The sequence below is a fragment of the Balaenoptera acutorostrata genome, chromosome 18 (genome assembly GCF_949987535.1).
Source record: "Balaenoptera acutorostrata chromosome 18, mBalAcu1.1, whole genome shotgun sequence".
NCBI lineage: Eukaryota > Metazoa > Chordata > Mammalia > Artiodactyla > Balaenopteridae > Balaenoptera > Balaenoptera acutorostrata.
Window position 1 is genome coordinate 47,428,414 of NC_080081.1, and position 25,680 is coordinate 47,454,093.

At 33.6% G+C, this 25,680-nt stretch overlaps 1 protein-coding gene across 2 annotated transcripts in view; it reads right to left on the reverse strand.

The window, feature by feature from the left end:
• Positions 1 to 25,680, reverse strand: part of TDRD3 (tudor domain containing 3) — a 217,353-nt gene that overhangs the window by 123,594 nt on the left and 68,079 nt on the right. The window contains exons 2-3 of one of the 2 annotated variants that reach the window (XM_057533172.1): positions 10,347 to 10,431; positions 5,770 to 5,835 (exon numbers count right to left, since the gene is read on the reverse strand). In XM_057533172.1, coding sequence (XP_057389155.1) covers positions 5,770 to 5,835; positions 10,347 to 10,431 — 151 coding nt within the window. Of the gene's footprint in view, positions 1 to 5,769; positions 5,836 to 10,346; positions 10,432 to 25,680 lie in introns of those variants that run through there. The other variant, XM_057533173.1, reaches the window with a different exon arrangement.

The window sequence follows — 25,680 nt, forward strand, 5'->3', positions numbered from 1 at the left end:
GATCAATCCAAGAAGAAGATATAACAATTAAAAATATATATGCACCCAACATAGGAGCACCTCAATATATAAGGCAAATGCTAACAGCTATAAAAGAGGAAATTGACAGTAACACAATAATAGTGGGGGACTTCAACACCTCACTTACACCAATGGACAGATCATCCAGATGGAAAATTAAAAAGGAAACATAAGCTTTAAATGATACAATAGACCAGATAGATTTAATTGATATCTACAGGATATTCCATCCAAAAACAGCAGATTACACTTTCTTCTCAAGTGCACACACAACATTCTACAGGATAGATGACATTTTGGGTCACAAATCAAGCCTTGGTAAATTTAAGAAAATTGAAATTGTATCAAGCATCTTTTCAGACCACAATGCTATGAGACAATAAATAAATTACAAGGGAAAAAACATAAACACAAACACATGGAGGCTAAACAACAAGTTACTAAATTACCAAGAGATCACTGAAGACATCAAGGAAATCAAAAATTACCTAGAGACAAATGACCAGGAAAACACGATGATCCAAAATCTATGGGATGAAGCAAAAGCAGTTCTAAGAGGGAAATTTATAGCAAGAAACAAGAAAAATCTCAAATAAACAATCTAACTTTACACCTAAAGGAACTGGAGAAAGAAGAACAAACAAAACCCAAACTTAGTGGAAGGATAGATTTCATAAATCAGAGCAGAAATAAATGAAATAGAAACAAAGAAAACAATAGCAAAGATCAATAAAACTGAAAGCTGGTTCTTTGAGAAGATAAGCAAAATTGAGAAACCTTTAGGCAGACTCATCAAGAAAAAAAGGAAGAGGGCTCAAATCAATAAAACTAGAAATGAAAAAGGAGAAATTATAACAGACACCACAGAAATACGAAGCACCATAAGAGACTACTACAAGCAACTCTATGCCAATAAAATGGAGAACCTGGAAGAAATGGACAAATTCTTAGAAAGGTATAACCTTCCAACACTGAACCAGGAAGAAATAGAAAACATGAACAGACCAATCACAAGTAATGAAACTGAAACTGTGATTAAAAATCTTCCAACAAACAAAAGTCCAGGACCAGATGGCTTCACAGGTGAATTCTATCAAACATTTAGAGAGGAGCTAACACCCATCCTTCTCAAACTCTTCCAAAAAATTGCAGAGGAAGGAACACTCTCAAACTCATTCTATGAGGTCACCATCACCCGGATACCAAAACCAGACAAAGATACTACAAAAAAAGAAAATTACAGACCAATATCACTGATGAATATAGATGCAAAAATCCTCAACAAAATACTAGCAAACAGAATCCAACAACACATTAAAAGGATCATACACCATGATCAAGTGGGATTTATCCCAGGGATGCAAGGACTCTTCAATATACGCAAATCAATCAATGTGATACACCATATCAACAAACTGAAGAAGAAAAACCATATGATCATCTCAATAGATGCAGAAAAAGCTTTTGACAAAATTCAACACCTATTTATGATAAAAATCTCCAGAAAGTGGGCATAGAGGAAAGGGAACCTAACTCAACATATTAAAGGCCATATATGACAAACCCACAGCAAACATCATTCTCAATGGTGAAAAACTGAAAGCATTTCCACGAAGATAAGGAACAAGACAAGGATGTCCACTCTCACCACTCTTATTCAACATAGTTTTGGAAGTCCTAACCATGGCAATCAGAGAAGAAAAAGAAATAAAAGGAATACAAATTGGAAAAGAAGAAGTAAAACTGTCACTGTTTGCAGATGACATGATACTATACATAGATAATCCTAAAGATGTGGCCAGACAACTACTAGAGCTAATCAATTAATTTGGTAAAGTTACAGGATACAAAATTAATGCACAGAAATCTCTTGCATTCTTATACACTAACAGCGAAAGATCAGAAAGAGAAATTAAGGAAACAATCCCATTCACCCTTGCAACAAAAAGAATACATTACCTAGCAATAAATGTACATAAGGAGGTAAAAGACCTGTACTCAGAAAACTATAAGACACTGGTGAAAGAAATCAAAGATGACACAAACAGATGGAGAGATATATACCATATACCATGTTTTTGGAATGGAAGAATCAATATTGTGAAAAACACTATACTACCCAAAGCAATCTACAGATTCAATGCAATCCCTATCAAATTACCAATGGCATTTTTTACAGAACTAGAACAAAAATCTTAAAATTTGTGTGGAGACACAAAAGACCCCGAACAGCCAAGGCAATCTTGAGGGAAAAAAACGGAGCTGGAGGAATCAGACTCCCTGACTTCAGACGATACTACAAAGCTACAGTAATCAAGACAATATGGTACTGGCAGAAAAACAGAAATATAGAACAATGGAACAGGATAGAAAGCCCAGAGATAAACCCACACATCTATGGTCAACTAATCTATGACAAAGGAGGCAGGGATATCCAATGGAGAAAAGACAGTCTCTTCAATAAGTGGTGCTGGGAAAACTCGGCAGCTACACGTAAAAGAATGAAATTAGAACACTCCTTAACACCATACACAAGAATAAATTCAAAATGGATTAAAGACCTAAATGTAAGACAATACACTATAAAATTCTTAGAGGTAAACATATGAAGAACACTCTCTGACATAAATCACAGCAAGATCTTTTTTGACCCACCTCCTAGAGTAATGGCAATAAAAACAAAAATAAACAAATGGGACCTAATGAAACGTAAAAGCTTTTGCACAGCAAAGGAAACTATAAACAAGATGAAAAGACAACCCTCAAAATAGGAGAAAATATTTGCAAACGAATCAACAAAGGATTAATCTCCAAAATATATAAACAGCTCATGCAGCTCAATATTGAAAAAAACAAACAACCCAATCAAAAAATCGGCAGAAGACCTAGGTAGACATTTCTCCAAAGAAGACTTACAGACGGCCAAGAGGCACATGAAAAGCTGCTCAACATCACTAATTATTAAAGAAATGCAAATCAAAACTACAATGAGGTGTCACCTCACACTGATTAGCATGGGCATCATCAGAATATCTACAAACAACAAATGCTGGAGAGGGTGTGGAGGAAAGGGAACCCTCTTGCACTGTTAGTGGGAATGTAAATTGATACAGTCACTATGGAGAACAGTATGGAGGTTCCTTAGAAAACTAAAAGTAGAATTACCATATGACCCAGCAATCACACTACTGGGCATATACCCAGAGAAAACCATAATTCAAAAAGACACATGCACCCCTTGGACTTCCCTCATGGCGCAGGGGTTAAGAATCCACCTGCCAATGCAGGGGACATGGGTTCCAGCCCTGGTCCAGGAAGATCCCACATGCCACAGAGCAACTAAGCCCGTGTGCCACAACTACTGAGCCTGCACTCTACAGCCTGTGAGCCATAACTACTGAGCCCGTGTGCCACAACTACTGAAGCCCACATGCCTAGAGCCCGTGCTCCACAAGAGAAGCCACCGCAATGAGAAGCCTGTGCACCGCAATGAAGAGTAGCCCTCACTCGACACTAGAGAAAGCCCGTGCACAGCAACAAAGACCCAGCGCAGCCAAAAATAAATAAATAAATAAAATTAATTTAAAAAAAAATACACATGCACCCCAATGTTCAATGCAGCACTATTTACAATAGCCAGGTCATGGAAGCAATGTAAATGTCCATCAACACATGAATGGATAAAGATGTGGTACATATATACAATAGAATATTACTCAGCCATAAAAAGGAATGAAATTGGGTCATTGTAGAGACATGGATGGACCTAGAGACTGTCATACAGAATGAAGTAAGTCAGAAAGAGAAAAACAAATATCTTATATTAACGCATATATGTGGAATCTAGAAAAATGGTACAGATGAACCAGTTTGCAAGGCAGAAATAGAGACACAGATGTAGAGAACAAACGTATGGATACCAAGGGGGGAAAGTGGGGCTGGGGGGCAGTGGTGGGATGAATTGGGAGATTGGGATTGATATATATACAGTAATATGTATAAAATAGATAACTGATAGAAAAGTATTTAAAAAAAAAATGCTCTGAGAAGTTGGAGGAAGCAGAGGAAACTCTTATCAGTACCTTTCCCCATGAGCTTATAGTAGAGATAGGTGCTGAGAATCCCTAAAGACACATGAAGAAACAATGGAAAATCAATAATCCAGAACGCTAGTTTTCTTAAATCAACTAGCATAAGGATGTGCAGCCACTGCTTTGGTATTAGTTACTTTTCCTGTAAAGAACTGTGCATTCATCAGACCTGTCCAAGACTGCTGCCTAATTTGGAGTTCTATACCCCAGAAGTTTTCTAATTATGCTTCCCAGACTAGCAGAATCAACATCCCACAGAGACTTGTTCATAATACAAATTCTAGGGCTCTATCCCAGTTGAATGGAGACAGAGGCGTGGGAGTGGGAGAGGTTAGAGGCTGGCAATGTGTGTTCTAGCCAGGCCTCAGGATGATTCTGATGTATGCTGAAGTCTGAGAACTACGACCACAACCAGAAAAAGAAATGTATGGAACTGGAGGGGACTCTGAGAAGAACAATGAAGATGAATGGAATGCCTGAGACAGAATAAACAGAGGAACCAAGATAGATGGCTTTAGCAAGAAGAAACCTGTGGTACTGACATTTACAAGGCTTCAAGTATATGAAGAATTATTCACAAGGGAAGGTAACCAGATGTTCTCCATTTCCCCTGAGGGAAGCTAAAGAAGACATTACGGACTTCAAGTTGCATCAAAAGAAATTTAGGTTAAAATACAATTAAAGTTTGCTGACACAGAGTGTTGTTAAACATTAAAATGAATTGCTAAGGAGTTTGTAGAACTTTCTTCTCTGAGTATCTGCTTCAAAAACTACTGTAAATTATAAAATAAACTCTTGTTTTCTTTCCAGCTAAATGATTACCATCTATTGCATTAGGAAAAATGTGAAAAATATGTTGTTATATTTCAGACCTTTAAAAATTATCTAAAATTTAAAATATCTGAGGTACAGCAACTATCTTAAATATCTGAGTGTTAAAATGATAAGAATACTTATTCAAACACAAAACATATACATTCAAAGTATTTCTTTAAACTACAGATAATGATGTTCCGTAATAGTTCAAAAAGTGAGCAGTAGCACATATAAAATTCTTGGTTGATGCAATTTACATGTATTTTCAAATAAAAAGAAGAAATTGAATACAAATGAATAAGAAGTAAAAGACTGACTAGTTGGTATCTAAAAACTGTATCCTTGTATTTTAAAAACATCACTGAAAAAATTCATAACATGAATACATATATGTGTTACACAAAATGATAGCAGTAACCAAATGCATGGCTTTGCCAAATTGCTCCTAACACTCTCTCCCAATCTTATCGTTTTATATTAATAAGTTCATTAAACAAATATGGTTAACAGGTAACTAAAATAAAAAGATACAAAAAGGTCCTTTTCCTGAGCACCAATAATATCTGGTAAGTCTCACATGTAAAGTAAGTGTGTCATAGTTACAATTCCTGAAAAAAAAGTTTTTTTTAAATGTTGAAAAGTCACCAAAAGTTTAAAAGTTTAAGCTTTAGTAATTTTCCATGTGTATAGGAAGTCACTATAATGATAACTCTGTGACTTGTTCACCTCCAAAATATTTTGAAGTTGCAGTCTTCATTGACAAAAAATAATTCCAGTAATTTAGCAGATGTTCATATTTATCGTACTTAGCATAATTTAGGAAGTTAACATTTTTCATTACCTTTTCCACCTTTCCACCATTGATGTCACTGGGGAGGAATTTCTTGCCAATTGTTCTCAAGTCTGTCTAAAATAAAAATATTATTATTAAAATAAAATTATAGAGAAAAGTGAATCTAAATCTAATCTCACTCACAAACAAAAGATAAAATTACTTAAGGTATGTGGAACAAAATTTAAATAAATGTCTTTCAACTGATTATGAGATCTATATATATATAAAATCAATCTTTTCTAATAACACAGTCCCATATATACATTGTTTAAAGTACGTCAAAGGCCTTATTTATATCTGGTCATACTTCTCTAGATAACCTTTTAACTTACTAAGTCTTCTTTATTAAAATCTAAAACTTGATTTTATGAAACTATATAGTCTTACTAAAAAATCAATGCCACAATCCAAAACTAAATGACTACTTTGAGCATATAAACAGAGTATATTTTTGACAACTAAATTCTATATAACCTTGATATGCAGAGACATGAAAACACATTACTCTATAGGCTGTGATACTTATGACATAACAAAGCTACATAACATAAAAATATCCCAGAGAACAATACCACTCCAACAGCAAGAAATCGTAAGACTATACTGTAGTAAATACTTATTTCATTTGCTTTTTAAACAAATTAGAGAAACAGAAGTTGGTGAACAAATGACTAACCACATGAACATTCCTAAGTACATATTATTCAGCAAACCAAAGCAAAACATAAAAAGGACAACATAGGACTAAGATAAAGTTGTAGGATTTCTGACATAAAAACAGAACTTCAACTACACAGTCTACATAAAAAAACAAATTTTCAGGATTTTGTCTTCTTTAAGAAGTGAAAACTAAAGGAAGAGTAAGAAATTTGTTCAGAAGAAAACTAATACTACTCATGAAAAAGGCCTAATTATTTAAGCTAAGAAATTATCTTGCTGCTTGAGATAGTGAGGTTAGATTAATAACTAAATTTGTACTGTTTTGTTATTCCTTAAATATAGTAAAGAGAAGCTCTTCATTGCCTCAAGAGCAAAACAAAACAGACTTAGAGTGCATTTAATCACAACATTTATAAGGGAGAAATTTATATTAGACTTAAGGAGAAAATACTAGATGATTAAAATTACTGTATCACAAAAGGATACATATAGAGAAGTAGGACAGTCTTCTTTGAACACCTACAATAATAGAATATCCTCTTATTTGAAATATCCATATATGGTCAGCTTAAGAAACAAGCATACATGTTATATAACCCTCACAGATCCTTTCCAGTCTTTTACTACAATGATTTATAATTTATTTCTCAATGTAATGCAAGGATCACTCCTAAAGTAAAACTCACTGAATGGAACTGCCAGGTAAACTAAGCCCCAAATCCAAATACTTGCTTAACAATTTTTCAGGTTTATCCTTTTTGCAGCCTCCACCCAATAACAGAATGAAAGAACTATAAACCATACCTCAAGTTGCATGGCTTTGACTTTGAAAATACTAAGCAACATATGGGGAAAAAAATACTTTCCTATACTAGCATTTCCTATATTAGGATTGTTTTGAAGATTAAATAATGCATGTAAAGCATTCAGCACAATGACTTGCAAACAGTAAGCATTTAATGAATGTTAGCTATCATGTTTACTTTAGCGAATATAAAACATGCATACTGTTATCATCTGAACGTGTACAAGTCAATAACACAACTAACAGTTCATAAAAACATAAGCATTATCTTGAAGTCACTCAAAAGCTGAAATATTTAAATATGTATAAAAAACAGAATATATAAAAATTTTATGATACATCATGGTCCTTCATTTCTGGTTTTTATCACTAATTATAAAATTAAAATTAAATGAGGCATTAATATAAATGAGAAATGAGCACTAGACTAAAATCCTAAACTTTGATTTACTACATACTGTAATTAACTAATATGACCTGGGACACGTCAGAAATTCTCTAAATCCAGTTAATTTATTCCTCTGTAACATGGAAAACATATTACCAATTCTATCTTCCAAAGCTGTTGTCAGGCTAAAAGGAGACAATGTATTCAAAGTGCCGTACACACATATAAGGAATGTTATTTCACTGTTCTTTTAGCAAGATGAAAATGACCTACCAAATCTTTAAACATCCTAAATTCAAAGTCAATTTATGAGTTCTGCAAAGGCAATTCTACGATTCAGACGCTGTTATATCAGGATCACTAGGATAACTGGGTCCAAAAATACATTTATAGTGAATAAGCAATTATGCAGGAGAAATATTTAACCTATAACATGCACGTGTGCACACACACACAAGATTCCTGACTATTTCTTCAAGTAAGTTCAGCAGAATATCTATTTGGCAAATCATTTTGTATTATACAGAATTTTAAAAGAAATTTTAAAATAATCTTTTAAAACTTTTACTGTTACATATTATTTAGTAATTTAAGACTAGGCTATCATTTAATTTTTTTCTGAATAATTCAGGAATTTGAACGCAAAACTATATGCTGAATTTCAAGGTTATTTCTTAATATCCTTACTCCTCATTCTACAGAGGAAAAAAATTAAGAACCTCCCTCCTTTCAACATAAAAACCCATGCAGAAAAGAGTTACATAGCAGCTCTGAGGCTGCTATCTTTAGAAGGGCCTGCTTACAAAGTTGGCCCGAAGGTGTCATCTGGGAACTTGGCACTTGAACCATTCCCTAACAGAAAATGTGGTTCACTGCCTAAATTATTTGTATTAACAATGTGATTTATGGTAAACACCTGCTTTTTGACGGGGGGAATCTGGAATTTTATTTCATGCTAAGCAGAGAGTACCTTCCTAAGCAGCCCAATAATAGCCTAATGGACTTCCCTGGGCAGGAAAACCATATACATACCATTGCTTTGTTCACTGCTAGATAAAGGAACAAATTCAGTGTGTTCCCACTGGTAGAAGAGAACATAAGCAAGCTTATGCATGGATTATTCTCCCAATATGTAATAAGTTATATGTAAGAACTAATAATGCAAGTCTTTCTCAATTAGTGATTAACATCCCACAATCACTTGAAAGTTAAAATAATTCAACAGAAATACTGTATATACCTGATTTTATTTAAAGGTTATAAACTTGAAACTTAGATTATTTGTCTGGTGTAGACTTCATCCCGATTAAAAGTATTTTTTTATCCTATTATATCGCATAATAGCTTTGGACTGCAGTATTCAACTATATATTTTAAAGAAAATTATAAAGACAAATTAATTCACTAAGATAATAATCATCATGTACCTCTTATGTACACAGGACAAATACTTCATGTTGACTTACTTTACTTAGTTTCATACCCAATTTATACATAGCTCAATGCTATTTACCTATGTATATAAATAAGAAAAATAAAAAAGATTATCACAAAGCCTTTTTCCTATCATCTTTAGGACTTTTTTTAATAAACAAAGAAACTAGGGTTCTTTATACCATTTTTTGAAAATAAAATTCACTAATTTGGGTGCAAATCAAAGAAAGTTAAAGTGTCTAGCAAATATTCCCATTTGTAGTCACAGATAACACCCATAATTTCTAAAAAACCTGTTGGTCTTATTGAATAAAATTTCAAAGCAGCTAAAAAATTCACAGGCTTCAAAATATAAATTTTATGTTTAAACCCAAGTTTAATTATATAAATATAAATTTAAGTAATTTGAAAAGTTATACACAGTTACATATTTATACTTCACATATTCTTATCAGTTGTCACCCTTTCTGCTTTATGCTAAACCTACTTTGCAGTGACATAATGGATTTATCAGACAGTAATTCTCTTCTGAATTTCATTGATTATGTATCATAGTATATGAAGTTGATTAATAGACTGTGACTGCAAAGGCGATACAAAAAACACTCCCACGGGGTAACTGCAAGATTGAAAAAAGAATATTAATTTACTTACATCTGTACTTCAAACAATTTTTATAACTCTTCAAAAAAATCCAAAAGTCAATCCCAATTATAGAAAAGATACAACTATACAAATGGGTAGAGGGAAAGAGCTTGGAAAGAAATATACACCAAAACATTAACAGTAATTATTTGGTTTTATTATTTTATTTTTCTGTATTTTATGAAGTAGTTGTATGGTACCATATATACTACTTTTATCAACAGGAAAAGTTACTTTGAAAGAAAAAATACAACTGTCAAGAAGCTATAACCTAGCTAGAGTTTCTATGTACATTAAATGTCAATTTGTTTTCATGAATATGATCAGTTTTTACTGCTATTACATAGCTACTGTAAATGTAATGAAATTCTGTAACTGATCACAGGGTGAAAAAAAGGGAGTTTTAATTGCATTTTTCCCTTTTTCATTGAATTCTGAATAATAGATGTTAAAGAAATATATATTTCTAATAATTGGCTTATATGAGATTACCAAATTCAACAAACATTCCTGCAACTTAAAATGGACAATAAAAATGCAAGATGATTTATGATTTTTTCTCATCATAAAATCCAGTTTATTCTATGAGATATTTTTCATAAATATAGCTTCCAGATTTAAAACGTTTATAAGTTAATAAATAAAACCTACATTGAGAGCAATCAGGATGATGTCATTTATATTGACTTTGTCAGGAGAACTTGTGCACGCTTCAATGCCTTCATCTGAAAGATACCTGTTAAAATAAAATAAATGGCTTAATATTTTCTAAAATCAAAATTAACCAAAATTATTTTCTTAAGTCTACATGCAATTTTGTTCTCTACTATAAAATGCTTCCACTACAAATACTAGGCAAAAAGAGCCCTGGATACTCCCTGTTTATTTACTATCTGATAGAACAGGATAGACAATGCGTATTTTTCCTCTTTTATATATTTAAAGGGATACTGTGTTAATAAAAGTATCCATATGTTTTCTGAGAAAAGCTATTTAACCATCAATATACTTCTTAAGGAATGAATGAGCTCCTCTTTACTATTATACAAATACAATATCTGACTTAAATATTTAGTAATACAGTAAACTCTTAAGAGATTGAGATGTGCTATAAAAATAGAACTAAAAACAACATAGATTTAAATATAGTCCAACAAACTTTCTTCTGGGCTACTTTCTCACATTATCTTCTCAAGTCCCCTTTCTCTAACATAATGTTCCCAAGAATCTTTCAATAAATACTACTGACTCCAAATAGCACAAAGATAGGCAACTTTTTATCTTACATCTTTTACTTTTCCTGTCTCTTTTCAGTTTTTTTTTACTCATTGTCTTATTGTCCTCTGTATTTTTTATTCAGTCCAAACCAACCATACATCTGTAGCAGACAATAATTAATTCAAGAGTAAAAAGATTATTGAATCCAAAGGGGGGAAAAATCATCTCTACCAATTCACCCACACCCAATACAGTCATTTTGAAATTCTTTGATAAATTCTACAATTCAGATATCATCCCCCCAAAAGTCCACCTGTAAAAATGCCCATTAACATTCGGCATCTTTTGTAATCAGTATCAGATACTCCTTTAACCAAAGGTCTGATGCTAGCATTGCCACTGTAGACATTCTCCCACTAAAAAGATCCCACTACTGGGCATATACCCTGAGAAAACCATAATTCAAAAAGATACATGTACCCCAATGTTCCTTGCAGCACTACTTACAATAGCCAGAACATGGAAGCAACCTAAATGTCCACAGACAGATGAATGGATGAAAAAGATGTGGTACATATATACACAATGGAATATTACTCAGCCATAAAAAGGAACGAAATTGAGTCATCTGTAGTGATGTGGATGGACCTAGTGTCCGTCATACAGAGTGAAGGAAGTCAGAAAGAAAAAAAGTAAATACCGTACATTAACGCATATATATGGAATCTAGAAAAATGGTACTGATGAACCTAGTGGCGGGGCAGGAACAGAGATGCAGTCTTAGAGAATGGACTTGTAGACACAGGTGGGTAAGGGGATGGTGAGATGAACTCAGAGAGTAACACTGACATATATACACTACCATGTGTAAAACAGATAGCTAGTGGGAAGCTGCTGTATAGCACAGGGAGATCAGCTTGGTACTTTGTGATTACCTAGAGGGGTGGGATGGGGAGGGTGGGAGGGAGGCCCAAGAGGGAGGGGATATAGGCATACATATAGTTGACTCACTTTGCTGTACAAGAGAAACTAACACAACATTGGGAAGCAATTATAATCTAATAAAGATGAAAAAAAAAAAAGATACAGGAGTGCTAGTCTGACAGAGCTAACTCCGGCTCTTCCTGATGGCCAGCAATTCCACCATCAACCCTCAACCTTAGGCTGATTCTAAGACACTTGTCAATGTAAACTTTACCTGAAGACAGCAACCAAAGAGCATTTGCCTTTAAGAAACATAGGATGAATGATTTCTCAAAAGTAAAAGGGCAAGTGAAAAGAAATGTGAATAGGAGAGTACAAAAAGCAATAGAAAATTAAAGCTGATAAACCTATGCATAAGATCAAGGAGGTAAAAGAAAGGAAAGTGTATATAAATCAAAGCCAGAATGTGTTAAAAAAATTAGATACTATTAAAAGTTGAAGACCATGGCAGTGCTAAACTACAATGATGAATGAAGGCAAGGAGTTAACTGGGCTACAGAGAAAAATAGAAGTGTTAAGTAGGTAGATGAGTCAGTAAGAATGAATGGATGGGAGGCAGGAATAAATAGTACATGAGTGACCATGGAATACAATGTTTGCAGTCAGCATAGATAGCTAAAACACTGCTTTAATTCAGAATGGCTAAGTTCATTTCCTTATTACCCTGATAATTTTTCACTACTCACAGCCATTGACTGTATCCAGCACTAACCATCTTACAAATTCAGTTCTACAAATATTAATTAACTCCCCCTTTATCTGAAAAGTACTATGTGAATCAGTAAAAAAGATCAGTAAAATGATGAAAAATAAACATCTTTCTTCAAGGAGTTTACAGTCTCACATAAAGAATAATACAACATGTAAACAGCTATCATACAATGCCAAAATAACTATAAACAAAATGTTATGGGTGCTCAAAGTGGCTGCGGAATGGAAAAGAGTGTACAGAAAGGGAATAGTACGACCAACAACATGGAAGTAAAAAAGTATAAAGCACATTCTAGAGGTAATAACTTGGAACGTTACAGCTGGAAAATGGGGAAGAGATGAGAGGTCAGTATAGGTTGAGATGAATTGTATTTACTGTAGGAAGCAACAGTGCATAGAGGGATATGGGTGCTATATTAAATGCTGACTGAGTAATTACAAAAACACAACTTTCAAAATTCCTACAGTGGGGAAATAATATGCAATGACTAATAAAATACTTTTGTTTTCTAGAAAGGCAACTCTTTAGAATTAAAAGATTATAGGCTGTCAGATGAACTGGAAATGATCTTAAAAAATAATCAAAGTTTAACTCTTCAATTTTACAGATGAAGAAAAGAATGCCCAAAGATGTTAACCTAAACTTGCTCCAAAATACAAACTTAAGCTATGCAAAGTTAAAACAAAAATGTCTCCTGATTCCCAGTTTAGCAGTCTTTTCATTACAACACACTATTTTTATTTATCAACAACTAATGCTAATATCAGGAATATGATTTTTTTCTCATAAACAGAAGTCAACATCTATACAAATCAATTTCTTAATCAAGTAGACACTTTACCAACACACACAAAAAAGCACAACTAGGCAAATTCAATCAGTGTCTCCAAAGTATATTAAATAAGAATAGGCCTAGTTTCATAGTAAAAGATCAGGGAACTAATATTAACTACTATTAAGAGATTCAAAAATTGTTACAACAATAAAAATACCTATCCTGCAAAATATAAAAAGGAAACATCTATCTAACAAAAATTCTGAAAGCAGAAGAGATAAGGGGGTGTAAATTTGACTTCATCCATGTATAAATCAAATATCATGTGATTTCTTCCAAACGATGCCTGGAGAAGGCTTCCTGAATATAAGAAATTATAAAATATGGCTCAGTCTCAATTTCCAAGTTTTACAAGTCTCCCTTCCTCACCCTTCACATTAAAAAAAAAAAAAAAAAAAATCAAAGGACTTGAGCCTCACAGCTTTACTTTGTAATTATCAAGAAACAGGAGACCCATTCACAGGTCTCCCCAGTAATATCTTGGTGATCCTTCTGTCAATACTGGACCATTTTCACAGGACTAAATCTAAATTAACTGTAACTTGAGATTTACAAATTAATCTTTTTGTTTTTGTAAACATTTAAGACTCCAATATCATCAATGAATTTAAAAAGTGATAAAACTAAGGTATTATGTCCCAATCAGCTTCAAGATGCACTACAGGAACACAGCAACTGAAAGAACAAAACAACACAAAATTCACCAGCCTTAATGTGGTCACTGGGAAAAAAAGGAATTGAAAATTGGCACAGGCGTGTCAGATCTGATCCCTGTGCACATCTGCACGATGGACCTCAAGGGAAGTGAGTCATAATCAGTTCCCATGTGCCGTCTTCGAGCATGCAAACCCAAGGGCATGGACCTTAAAGAAGAAATAAACCCCAGAGAGCTCTTGTTGACTACAACAGCCCCAAAAGCACACACTTTTTTTCTCCTCTGGTGGAGATTTGAGAACAGTAACATTATAAAACCACTCATTACTATTCTGAACTAAAAATACATCGGAATACATTTTATTGACAAGCAAGGCACTAAAGGGCTAAATTTCTGCATCATACTCACAGAATAGACTAATATTTCTCCTTAGTTTTACCTTCAAATAATTCCATTTTAAATCACAGTTTAATAAACACTCAAATTTGTTTTAAAAGATTTTGGAAAGTGCTTCTTATTTTCATAAATAAATGTTAAAATTCTGACTTTCTCAGAGTCATTTAATCCTGAGCAACTCTTCTTACTTAAGAAGTAAAAGCTTTAAAATTAATTACTATCCACCAATTTGGGGGAGAGGTGGTTTCCTATTACAAATAATGAATATATATTTAATAAGAAGGGTCTCACTGCTAAAACCATCTTTACCTCATGTTCTAAAGTTACTTGGGCATATAAAACAGACATTCCCAAACTACAGTTCAAGAATCTCAACTGACAGAAAACTGTGATAAAAACAAATACTATTGTTTCAATATTACTTGTTAGATCCAGATAGTGGATCACTATTACCAGTAAGTGGATTCCTAACTGCAAGGGAAAAGAGTGCCTATTTTCCTTTGATCCATTCCTCTGGAAGTAGGTAAAATCCTTGAGTCTAACTTAATTACTGACTATGATGTACACATAATGAGGAGGGCAGCAACAAACTGAAGAGTACATGCCCATCTAAAGGGGGCAGCTCCAGTGACTATCTGTATGAGGATAGGTTAAGCAGCCATTGTCAGATCTTCTCATTTTTAGCTTTTAGTTTTTTGCAAAGCAATGTACAAGCCAAACAAAACAGGCTTCAGTCTGCATGTGGCACACACACTTTGTACGTATTAATTGTATTAGCTTATTTCAGTTATCTGTTTGTTTGCTCTTATACACTTTCAACTTGTCTTTGACATGCAGGGTTGTGCCCTAAGTGTCTCTCAAATGATATAATATCCATGGCTGACATCCTTTTCAAGCAAAAGAGGAAAAGAACTGTCTTTTAGGTCACTTTGTATGACTCCTGGACAGCAATAAACATATTTATGCATGTAAATAGTGTTCTTACCGGATTTATCATCAAATCATTTACTTTGGCCTAAATTATCTTCAAACTGCACATATGATAACTCATCCTTACCTAGATTTCCAGACTACATATATTTTTTAGGGGGAAAAATGTTCTAATTGACCAGAAATACTAAAACAGCATACTGAACTTTTCTTCCCCTCCACCTACCTGTACCTGTCCAAGCAATGAATGCCCATTCAAGTCTGAACTGAGACCTGAATTCCTAAGATAATCAAAAACGGAATCTATTATCACACATACAAATTAGGCTGACGACACATGAAAATTCTTTAAAATGCCAATAAGAAAATCAAGAGTGAAAACATTCTTCCCAAATGGATAGGGACTCAATCAAAAAATAAAGGACATATCTGGACAATGACTGCTACAGGATGGTCTTAACTGTCTCTGAAGAAAACCCAAATCGCATGGCCTCATGTGGTTTTTGGGGTCTCTGATCTATACATGATTATTTGCTGCTACACTGAGATTACTAGCCCACATACGTTATCCAAATACCAAAATGGGAATTTTATAACTGAATCCTTGCTTAGCTACAAAGAAAATAATAACTAACTCCCAATTACTCAAGCCAACAGAGAGACAGGAGAGAATAAAACCTGACAGGTAATTTTTAAAATCATTTATATTAAAAGATATCTTTCATCTTAGCAAATATGAACATTGCCAACCTACTGCAAATTCCCAGGGCATTAAAAAATAATTTTTAAAAACTACCCAAACAAAGGTCTCTCTATTCACTCTGCATATCCTGTTTCCAGCCCCACAGTGTAAGTGGTCTGTAACATGCTTGCTGAAAATTTTGGTTTTTGCTATTATTCTTATAGGCTTTTGCTGTACCCAGTCAAAAACACTGAAATAATAATTTGCTAATTCCCTCCTTTAGGATAAAGGAAAATGGCTTATGAACTCCTATTTATGAACCACAGAGTAATAAGATTAGTTAAGGTAACAAGGCTAATAAAAATTTGGGCACAAGGACTTCCCTGGTGCTCCAGTGGTTAAGCACGCTCCCAAAGCAGGGGGCCCGGGCTTCATCCCTGGTCAGGGAACTAGATCCCACATGCCACAACTAAAGATCCTGTACGCGGCAAGAAAGATCCCACGTGCTGCAGCTAAGACCTGACACAGCCAAATAAATAAATATTTTTTTAAAAAACTGGGGCACAAAATTTGCTTCAAATAACCTGGTACAGACTAAATGAACATACTAAATACAATTTATAAATACATTGGCGAGGGGGCGCGGGGGGGAGTCACCAACCAGAATATAACTTGGTACACCAGCATTAAGTTGAATGAATTTATGGTATTAAGCACAGCAAACAGGAGGATCAGAATCTATTAAAAGTAATTCAGAAGGGGGAGTCCTATGACCCAAATGGCAAAAAAGGAAAAAAGGAAAAATATTTTCATTTCCCTAAAATAAAGTACAACTTCTATCACTACCATTTTCTTTCCTTCTTTAGGTTAAGTGGCCACCTACTATGCCAAAATGAATACCACAGTCTTTATTCCAACAATTACAATAAGGACCTGAGTCAACACTAGCTTAAAATTTAATTTTCTCTATGGTTTATATACAAATGGATCAAATAAAGATATGTATTATATAAAGGAACTCTAAGTAACGAGTAATTAGTGTTCATCTTAATCAGTGAGTGAACTATTTTCTATGTAAGATTTATTTTATTCAAATATAAACTATCTTTAAAAATGCATCTCTCAGTTTTTAGTTTTTATGATTTCTTTGCATGCACAAATGTATATTACTTCCACCATTTAGCTAATATGATATTAAATTTTTTCTACACATGGGAAAATCTATTTTAATTTCTTCTATGCTAACTTTCCAAATTTTTATATTACAAAAATAAAAACACCAAAAGCAAAGAAATCATCATTAAAACCTTAACATTTTATGTGCAAATGTTTCAAAAAATTAACCTGCACAAAAATGGAGAGGATAAATATGCAAAAAGTAAAAAAAAAAAATCTGCTTAGTACTACATAAGGATCTTTTTTCTAAGCAAGTAACTTCAATAGAGACGTGAAGCATTATGAAATGCCTTGATACATCATGATTAACATCCGTATTACTCAAACTTCAACATTTCAATGGCCAGACAAAAATCTGGGGGCCCAATATTAAAGATTAAGATATGGACATCAGAAAAGGTTCTAGGGATAATCCTTTGTAAAGTCATATATAATGTAAAATATTTAAAAGTGTTTAAATTCTGAAAATTTGAAACCTAGATTTGTTTTTGTTAAGCATTTCCTTTAAAATGTTAAAGATGTTTTAGAGAGCTAATTCTGAAGAATGTACTACTTGAAAACACCACTAGATGACAACCTTGCTTCACAAGCATAATATCATCAGCCCATTACTGGAAGCTAAGACTCCAAAGATGTACTAAACTGGCTTTCAAATAAAGGTTTCCAACATTTATTGGGTTTTTTTGGTGGCGAGTAGATATATCAAAAATAAAATAGACTGTTATAATTTTAGAATTTGTGTTTGCTATAAAGATCACTCAGGATTTAAAAAAGAAACTCATTTAGCAGACACTCAAGAGATATCTCACATGGAAAAAACAACTGAAGCATATCAATAGACAATTTTCTCTCTTATTCTCTCCTATTCATCCTTTGGAAATAGAAACTTATAAAAAGTACACATAAATTACTAGAGATTAATGCATTTTTGCTGTGGAATAGTTACAAAGAGTATTTTCAACATTATTTCAATAGTTGTTTTTCTCTGACATCAAAACAAATAAGTATGACAATTTTAATATAACTATAGGAAGACAGGTGACAACAAATCACAAACTTCTATTTTTTATGATCCTTTTTCAGCTATTTAAAATATTTTCCCTACACATAATCCAACCCATGAAGACATTAGCCCTGGAATGCTTATTTGATATTAAGTAATTATTTTAACATCTGAGCAAGTAAAACTTCCTTTGAAATTCCATAAATGATATACTACAAGGATTAGTGGCAATGGGAACCTAACTATGTTATTATTTATTTTTGTAAACCAAACCCTCACATATTTTTAAAGTATAAATGAAGGCCTGGATATTTTTACTTTCATTAATTTATGTCCTTCCTCTAATTCAACATTTTCATACTTAAATTCTGAAGCAGAGTTGAAGTTAGTTTTTAATAAATCATATTTTAAATATGTGATTTGATATTTCTGTCATCTCTACTCCAGCACAAAGGTGATAGCTATAAAACCATACATCAGGTGGAAAGACTCACTTTAGGCCTAATGCCTGTGTGCTGACTACTGCAATACAGAATCAGGGCCTGTAGAGGCCAGGCCAAAGGCCTCCCAGGATTAACCCCAGACCATGTACCTAGTTAGGTTTACATGAGAGTTGTTACTTTAAAATCTAAGATATGATAACAAATATTAGAAGGCATTTTATGAATAGCTTGGAGAGACTGTCATCTGATCCATACTTTTTAGTGAGACAGAACTAGATGCAAATCTCAGTCTCACCATTTAATAAATGTGGGATACAAAGCAATTTATTCAATCTTTCTGTGCCTGTTTCCTCCCCTACTTAAAAAAAAAAAATCTATAGAGTTGTTCTAAAAAAATGCTAATCTTTAAGAGTTGTTCTAAGAATAAATGAAATACCTGGCATATGCCTCATATGAAGTTAGATACTAAATAAAAACTAGTTTTCTTCCTTCTTAAACGCTGTAACCTTTGTGTCTATTCTGGAAAATATTTCCAAAACATAATGATACTTAAAAATGCCTTCGGGCTTCCCTGGTGGCACAGTGGCTGAGAATCTGCCTGCCAATGCAGGGGACACGGGTTCAAGCCCTGGTCTGGGAGGATCCCACATGCCGCGGAGCGACTAGGCCCGTGAGCCACAATTGCTGAGGCTGCGCGTCTGGAGCCTGTGCTTGGCAACCAGAGAGGCCGCGATAGTGAGAGGCCCGCGCACTGCGATGAAGAGTGGCCCCCACTTGCCGCAACTAGAGAAAGCCCTCGCACAGAAACGAAGACCCAACACAGCCATAAATTAAATAAATAAATAAATAAAAAATTTTTTAAAAATGCCTTCTTCTGAAACTAATACAATTGAATCTACTACAGTTAAAAAAAAAAGTCTTCTGGGTTATTAGAAGGGAGGAGGGTGGTGGGATAAATTGGGAGATTGGGATTGACATATATACACTAATATGTATAAAATACGTAATTAATTAAAAAAAGTAACACATGAAGTATGATTCCACTTTTGATGGGGAAAAGCCTATATTTAAAAAAGAAAGAAAGAAAGAAAGAAAAAAAAATGAAGGGAGGAAAAGAATGAAATCTGCCTACCAATAAAAGGAATTGACTTGAAGGCTACAGCTAATAGTCAAAAGCGTATAACCTTCCTTATTAGAAAGCCTAAACTACATATTTCCAACATGCTCTTCATATAGAGCTCACTGAGAAATGAAGGAAGGTGTCAGCAAGATGAAAAGATTTTTATTATTTAATTTTTTCCAATTTTACATATTGGATGAATAAACATAGTTTTTAACAATAAGAAAAAAACTTATTCCATGAGACTGTGCAAATATTTCTGCCTCAAAGAGAATTTTCAGTGCAACATACATTGCCATCATTTTTGCTCAATCTGCCATTTATGTCAAAATTTTAAAAAATGATGTCAAGAAACAGCTGGGAAGTAATAAGTTTAATATTCTATAGCAGAATTATATTGTATTAAAATTACAATTTTAATATCTGTTTTAAAATTAGACATCTTATAATTTACACTCATAATTTATTTAAACTAATACCATCTATTCAAAACTTTAAAAATGAAAACCTACTACTTCAATTATCATAGGCAATTATGACAAATACCTACGCTTCTATTGCATGTCATCATATACCTTACCATTTAATAGCATAACAATTCTCCAAAAATTAAAATGAAATGAAAATAGAATGCCTAAAATAAAAAACGGCAGTCACTTAAATACGCTACTAAGTTAATTAAGTAAATATAAATGAATTTTTTGCAAAAGAATGAAATAGCCCCTCATACATATATCTTAGTCAATAAATATGAATAATTCTAATTTTCATTTCTTTAAAATGCAACTTAAAATATAAAATGCTTGGTGTTGATTAAATTTTTGAAATTGAAATGCTGCAAATAAATTAAAAGTTTTCTTTTTCCAGCTTAGAAAACATAATTTAAATGTATACCCATCTCTTTGCAGTGGACTGAATGGTGGTACCCCGAATGATATGTTCATGTCCTAATCTCTGGGACCACTGAATGTTACTTTATTTGGAAAAATGATCTAAACAGATGTAATTAAGTTAAAGATCTTGAGATGATTAGCCTGGTGGGCCCTTAATGCAATGACAAGTGTCCTTATAAGAGAACAGCAGAGGGAATTTTGAGACATACACACAGAAGAGAGAGACACAGATGGACACAGAAATTGGAGTGATGAGGTCTCAAGCCAAGGAATGCCAGCAACCACCAGAAAGCTGTAAGCGGCAAGTAACTGATTTTCCCCTAGACCCTCTACACACACCTTTATTTCAGACTTTTAGACTCCAGAACTGTAAGAGGGTACGTTTCTATTGTTTTAACCACTCTGGTTTGTGGTAATTTGGTACAGCATCCGCAGGAAACTGATACACCTATTATGAATTTAAGTAATTTGAAAGTACTCATTCAATTAAATAAAAACCTATTTTTTGAAAAGCCATCCTTTGCATTAGAATCTATGAAAAACATCCTCTATTCAATTTAAAATGTCCTGATTCATTAACTCTCCCTGAATGATCAAGTTCAGTGAACTTGATCAGTTTAAGCCTATAAATAATAAAAATACAACTTTACAGAGGTATAATAAAAAGTGAAAGTGGTCCCTCCCCAATTCTTCCAAAAAATAAACATTATTAACAATGTTATTAACAACGTTATAACAATATCCTTGTAATACACATACACATAAATTGGGGTGGATTTTAGAAGGAAATACTTGTTTATAAAAATAGACTCATATACGTAAAAGTTTCTGCAATACATCTTTTCACTTAAGAATAGATCATGGCCAACTTCTATTTCAAACATAGATTTCCCAATCTCATACTGTTCAATAGCTGCTTGTCCCTCAATATCTGAGGGGGATTGGTTTGAGGACCTCTGTGGAAACCAAAACTGGCAGATGTTCAATGTTCAAAATGGTATCTAGAAATAGAACTTTCAGGATAAACTCATGATTTTATATATCAATGTATTCATTCTCATGTGTGTCCACTGTCTAGAAACAACACATGACTCATGTAATAGTTGTATCTTCATTAATCTAATCATAAAGAAGCCTTGGTATGACTTTTAATTTTAAAAGAGCAATAAAGCATTGTTTTATAATATCTGACATATATACATTAGAAAATGTTAGATTAATAAAATCTCAATTTTAAAAAACTGAGGTAACATTGATTTATAACATAATACGTTTCATGCATACATTGTATTTCTATTTCTGTATACCCTAACAGCATGCTCACCACCAAAAATTTAGTTTCCTTCCTTCACCATAAAGTTGATCCCACCTGTTCCTTCCTCCCTGGTAAATACAAATCTGCTCTCTACATCTACATGCTTGCTTTTCTTTGGTTTGGTTTGTTTATTTATTTGGGGGGTTTTGTTTGTTTGTTGTATATTCCACATTGGAATGAGATCTATACAATATTTGTCTTTCTCCATCTGACATAATTCACTTAACATAATACCCTCAAGGTCCACACATATTCTCAGAAATGGCAAGATTTCATCCTTTTAATGGCTAAGTAGTATTACATTGTACATACATACCGCATCTTCTTTATCCATTCATCCACCCCCTGATGGACACTTCTGCTGTTTCCATATCTTGCATATGGTGAATAATGCCATGATGAACAGAGGTGTACATATATTTTCTCAAATTACTGCTTTCATACTCTTCGGATGACCCAGAAGTGGGAAAGCTGAATTAGTGATGTTGAGTAACTTTTCACGTGTCTGTTGGCCATATGAATGTCTTCTTTGGAAAAATGTCTATTCAGCTCCCCTGCCCAGTTTTTACTGAGGTTGGTTTTCTTTTTAATTGACTTATATGAGTTCTTTATGTTTTTAATTGAAGTATAATTCACTTACAACACTATGTTGGTTCCAAGTGCACAATGCAGTGATTCGATATTTCTACACATTACAAAATGATCAAGATAAAGTCTAGTTGCTATCTGTCACCAAAGTTATTACAGTGCTACTGACTGTATTCCCCATGCTGTATATTTCATCTGCATCACTCATTTATTTTGTAACTGGAAGTTTGTACCTACCAATCCACTTCACCTATTTTGCCCAAACCCCCATACGCCTCTCCTCTGGTGACCACCAGCTTCTCCTCTGTATCTATTAGTCTGTTTCTCTCTTGTATTGTTTGTTTTGTTTTCTAGATTCCACATATAAGTGAAATCATATGGTATTTGTCTTTCTCTGTCTGACTTATTTCACTTAGCATAATACCAACTGGGTCTATACATGTTATCACAAATGGCAAGACTTTATTTTTTTTATGGCTGAGTAATATTCTGTTGATTCTATAAATCACATCTTCTTTATCCACTCATCTATTGATGGACACTTAGGATCCTTCCATCTCTTGGCTACTGTAAATAATGCTGCAGTGAACATACGACTGCATATATCTTTTCTAATTAGTGTTTTTTATTCTTCAGAAAAATACCCAAAAGTGGAATTGCTGGATTGTATGATAGTTCTGTTTTTAATTTTTTGAGGAGCCTCCATATTTTTTTCCATAGTAGCTATACCAATTTACATTCCCAACAGTGGATGAAGGTACACTCTTCTCCATATTCTTGGCAACACTTTATTACTGTCTTTGATAACAGTCATTCTGACAGATGTAAGGTGATATCTCATTGCAATTTTGATTTCCAATTTCCTGATAATTAGTGACGTTCAGCATCTTTTCATGTGTCTGTTGACCACTTGATGTCTTCCTTGGAAACATGTCTATTCAGATCCTCTGCTCATTTTTTAATCAGGTTTTTTTTTGACATTGAGTTGTATGAATTCTTTGTATGTTTTGGATATAATGTTTGCAAATACATTCTCCCATTTAGTAGGCTAGCTATGTGTTTTGTTGAGAGTTTCCTTCGCTCTGCAAAAGCTAGTTTGATGCAGTCCCATTTGTTGATTTCTGCTTTTGTTTCCCTTGCTTGAGAAGACTGGTCTGAAAAAAATTGCTAAGACCAATGTCAAACAGCATAATGCCTATGTTTTCTTCTAGGAGTTTTACAGTTTCAGGTCTTATATCTATGTCTTTAATCCATTTTGAGTTTACTTTCGTGTATGTTATGAGAAAGTAGTCCAGTTTGAGTCTTCTGCATGTAGCAGTTCAGTTTTCCCAAAACCATTTACTGAAGAGGCAGTTTTTTTCCTCCGTTGTATATTCTTGCATCCTTTGCCATAGATTAATTGACCATATAAGTGTGGGTTCATTTCTGGGCTCCTTTATTCTATTCCATTGACCTATATGTCTTGTTTTGTGCCAGTACCATACTGTTTCAATGACTGTAGCTTTGAAGTATAGTTTCCAATCAGGGCATGTGATACCTCCAGCTTTGTTCTTCATTCTCAAGATTGATTTGGCTATTCGGGGTCTTTTCTGTTTCCATACAAACTTTAGAATTATTTGCTCCATTTTTGTTAAAAAAAAAAAAGGCCATTGGTATTTTGATAGGGAATACATTGAATCTGAACTGCTTTGGGGAGTACAGTCGTTTTAACAATATTAATTCTTCCAATCCATGAGCATGATATATCTTTCCATTTGTTTGTGTCATCTTCAATTTCTTTCATCAATGCCTTGTAATTTTCCAAGTACAGGTCTTTATTCCTAGGTATTTCATCCTTTTTGATGCAAATACACATGGGATTGTTTTCTTAACACATTACTGACCAGGGGATTTCTGTAGAAACTAATGCCTGTGGCTGGCAATTTGTTATATAAGTGAATATTGAAACACCCGCGTTTGAGTAAATATCAACAACTTTCTTGCACTTAATGTATTTATTTGATATTTTGAACATGTCTTACTACAGCATTCTAATATAGAGTGTGACAGGCAGTATAGCAGGCACCTCTGTGTAGGGGAACGGAACATCTATTACAAATATACTATGTTTCACTGTGCTTTCCCCTGGAAAAGCAGACTCTACACTTTCTGGCAGCATTTTTTTTTTTAGTCTTGTGGGTATTATTTCCTCTAGAATATGTTCTTTTATTTTACCTGATAGTCGACAAGGTGGATCTTTGTGGGGGGCTCTTTTAGAAATGTCACAAGAAGGACCAGGTGCGGGACCACCACTACATTCACCAGAATGGTCAGTTACCTATTCTCTAGCTACTGCTATCAAAAATTGTTTGCAAGTCATTTTATTGTGTGCATTAAGGCTACAATAAATTTTAAATGCATTAAATAAACTGCAATTACTCAAATAGAAACCTGCTTTCTTATACCATTTTTGTGTTTTCCAGAGGATATTGAAGTTTGCAAGATATTGATCAGATCGATCAACTCCTTTCATATATTTATTATACTCTAATATACAAGTGGGCTTAGTTATCTGATGGCCAGTCCTCCTGTCTTCCTTTCCTGGAGATGCTATGGAGGCGTCATGAATAGTTGTCACCATGCGGACTAGGCCTCTTGTCGTTCCATATAAGAAGAATCACTTCTCCCTTCCATAAGAATGTCATTTCACCCCTCTGTAGATTTTTAGATTTCTCCTTTAATTGGTTTGGTAGACCATGATTCTCTCTTACAGTACCATAAACTCTGGTTTTATTTTTCAACAATATTTCAGATGTGGACACACTGTTGTAATAATTGTCTTGGTAAATATGGTGCCATGACCAAGATAAGGTTGTAGGACTGATAATATTGTTTCTTGCAGTTTCTTTCCTTCAACCATGTGAATCTCAAGGTTGCACATATATCTAGTTTCACTTTCGCTAACCATTCTGACCAAAACTCCATAATTTGTAAGTTTTCCAGGATTATAGGTTTTGAATCTGAGTCATCCTGTCCACTTTATCACTGCCTCCTCA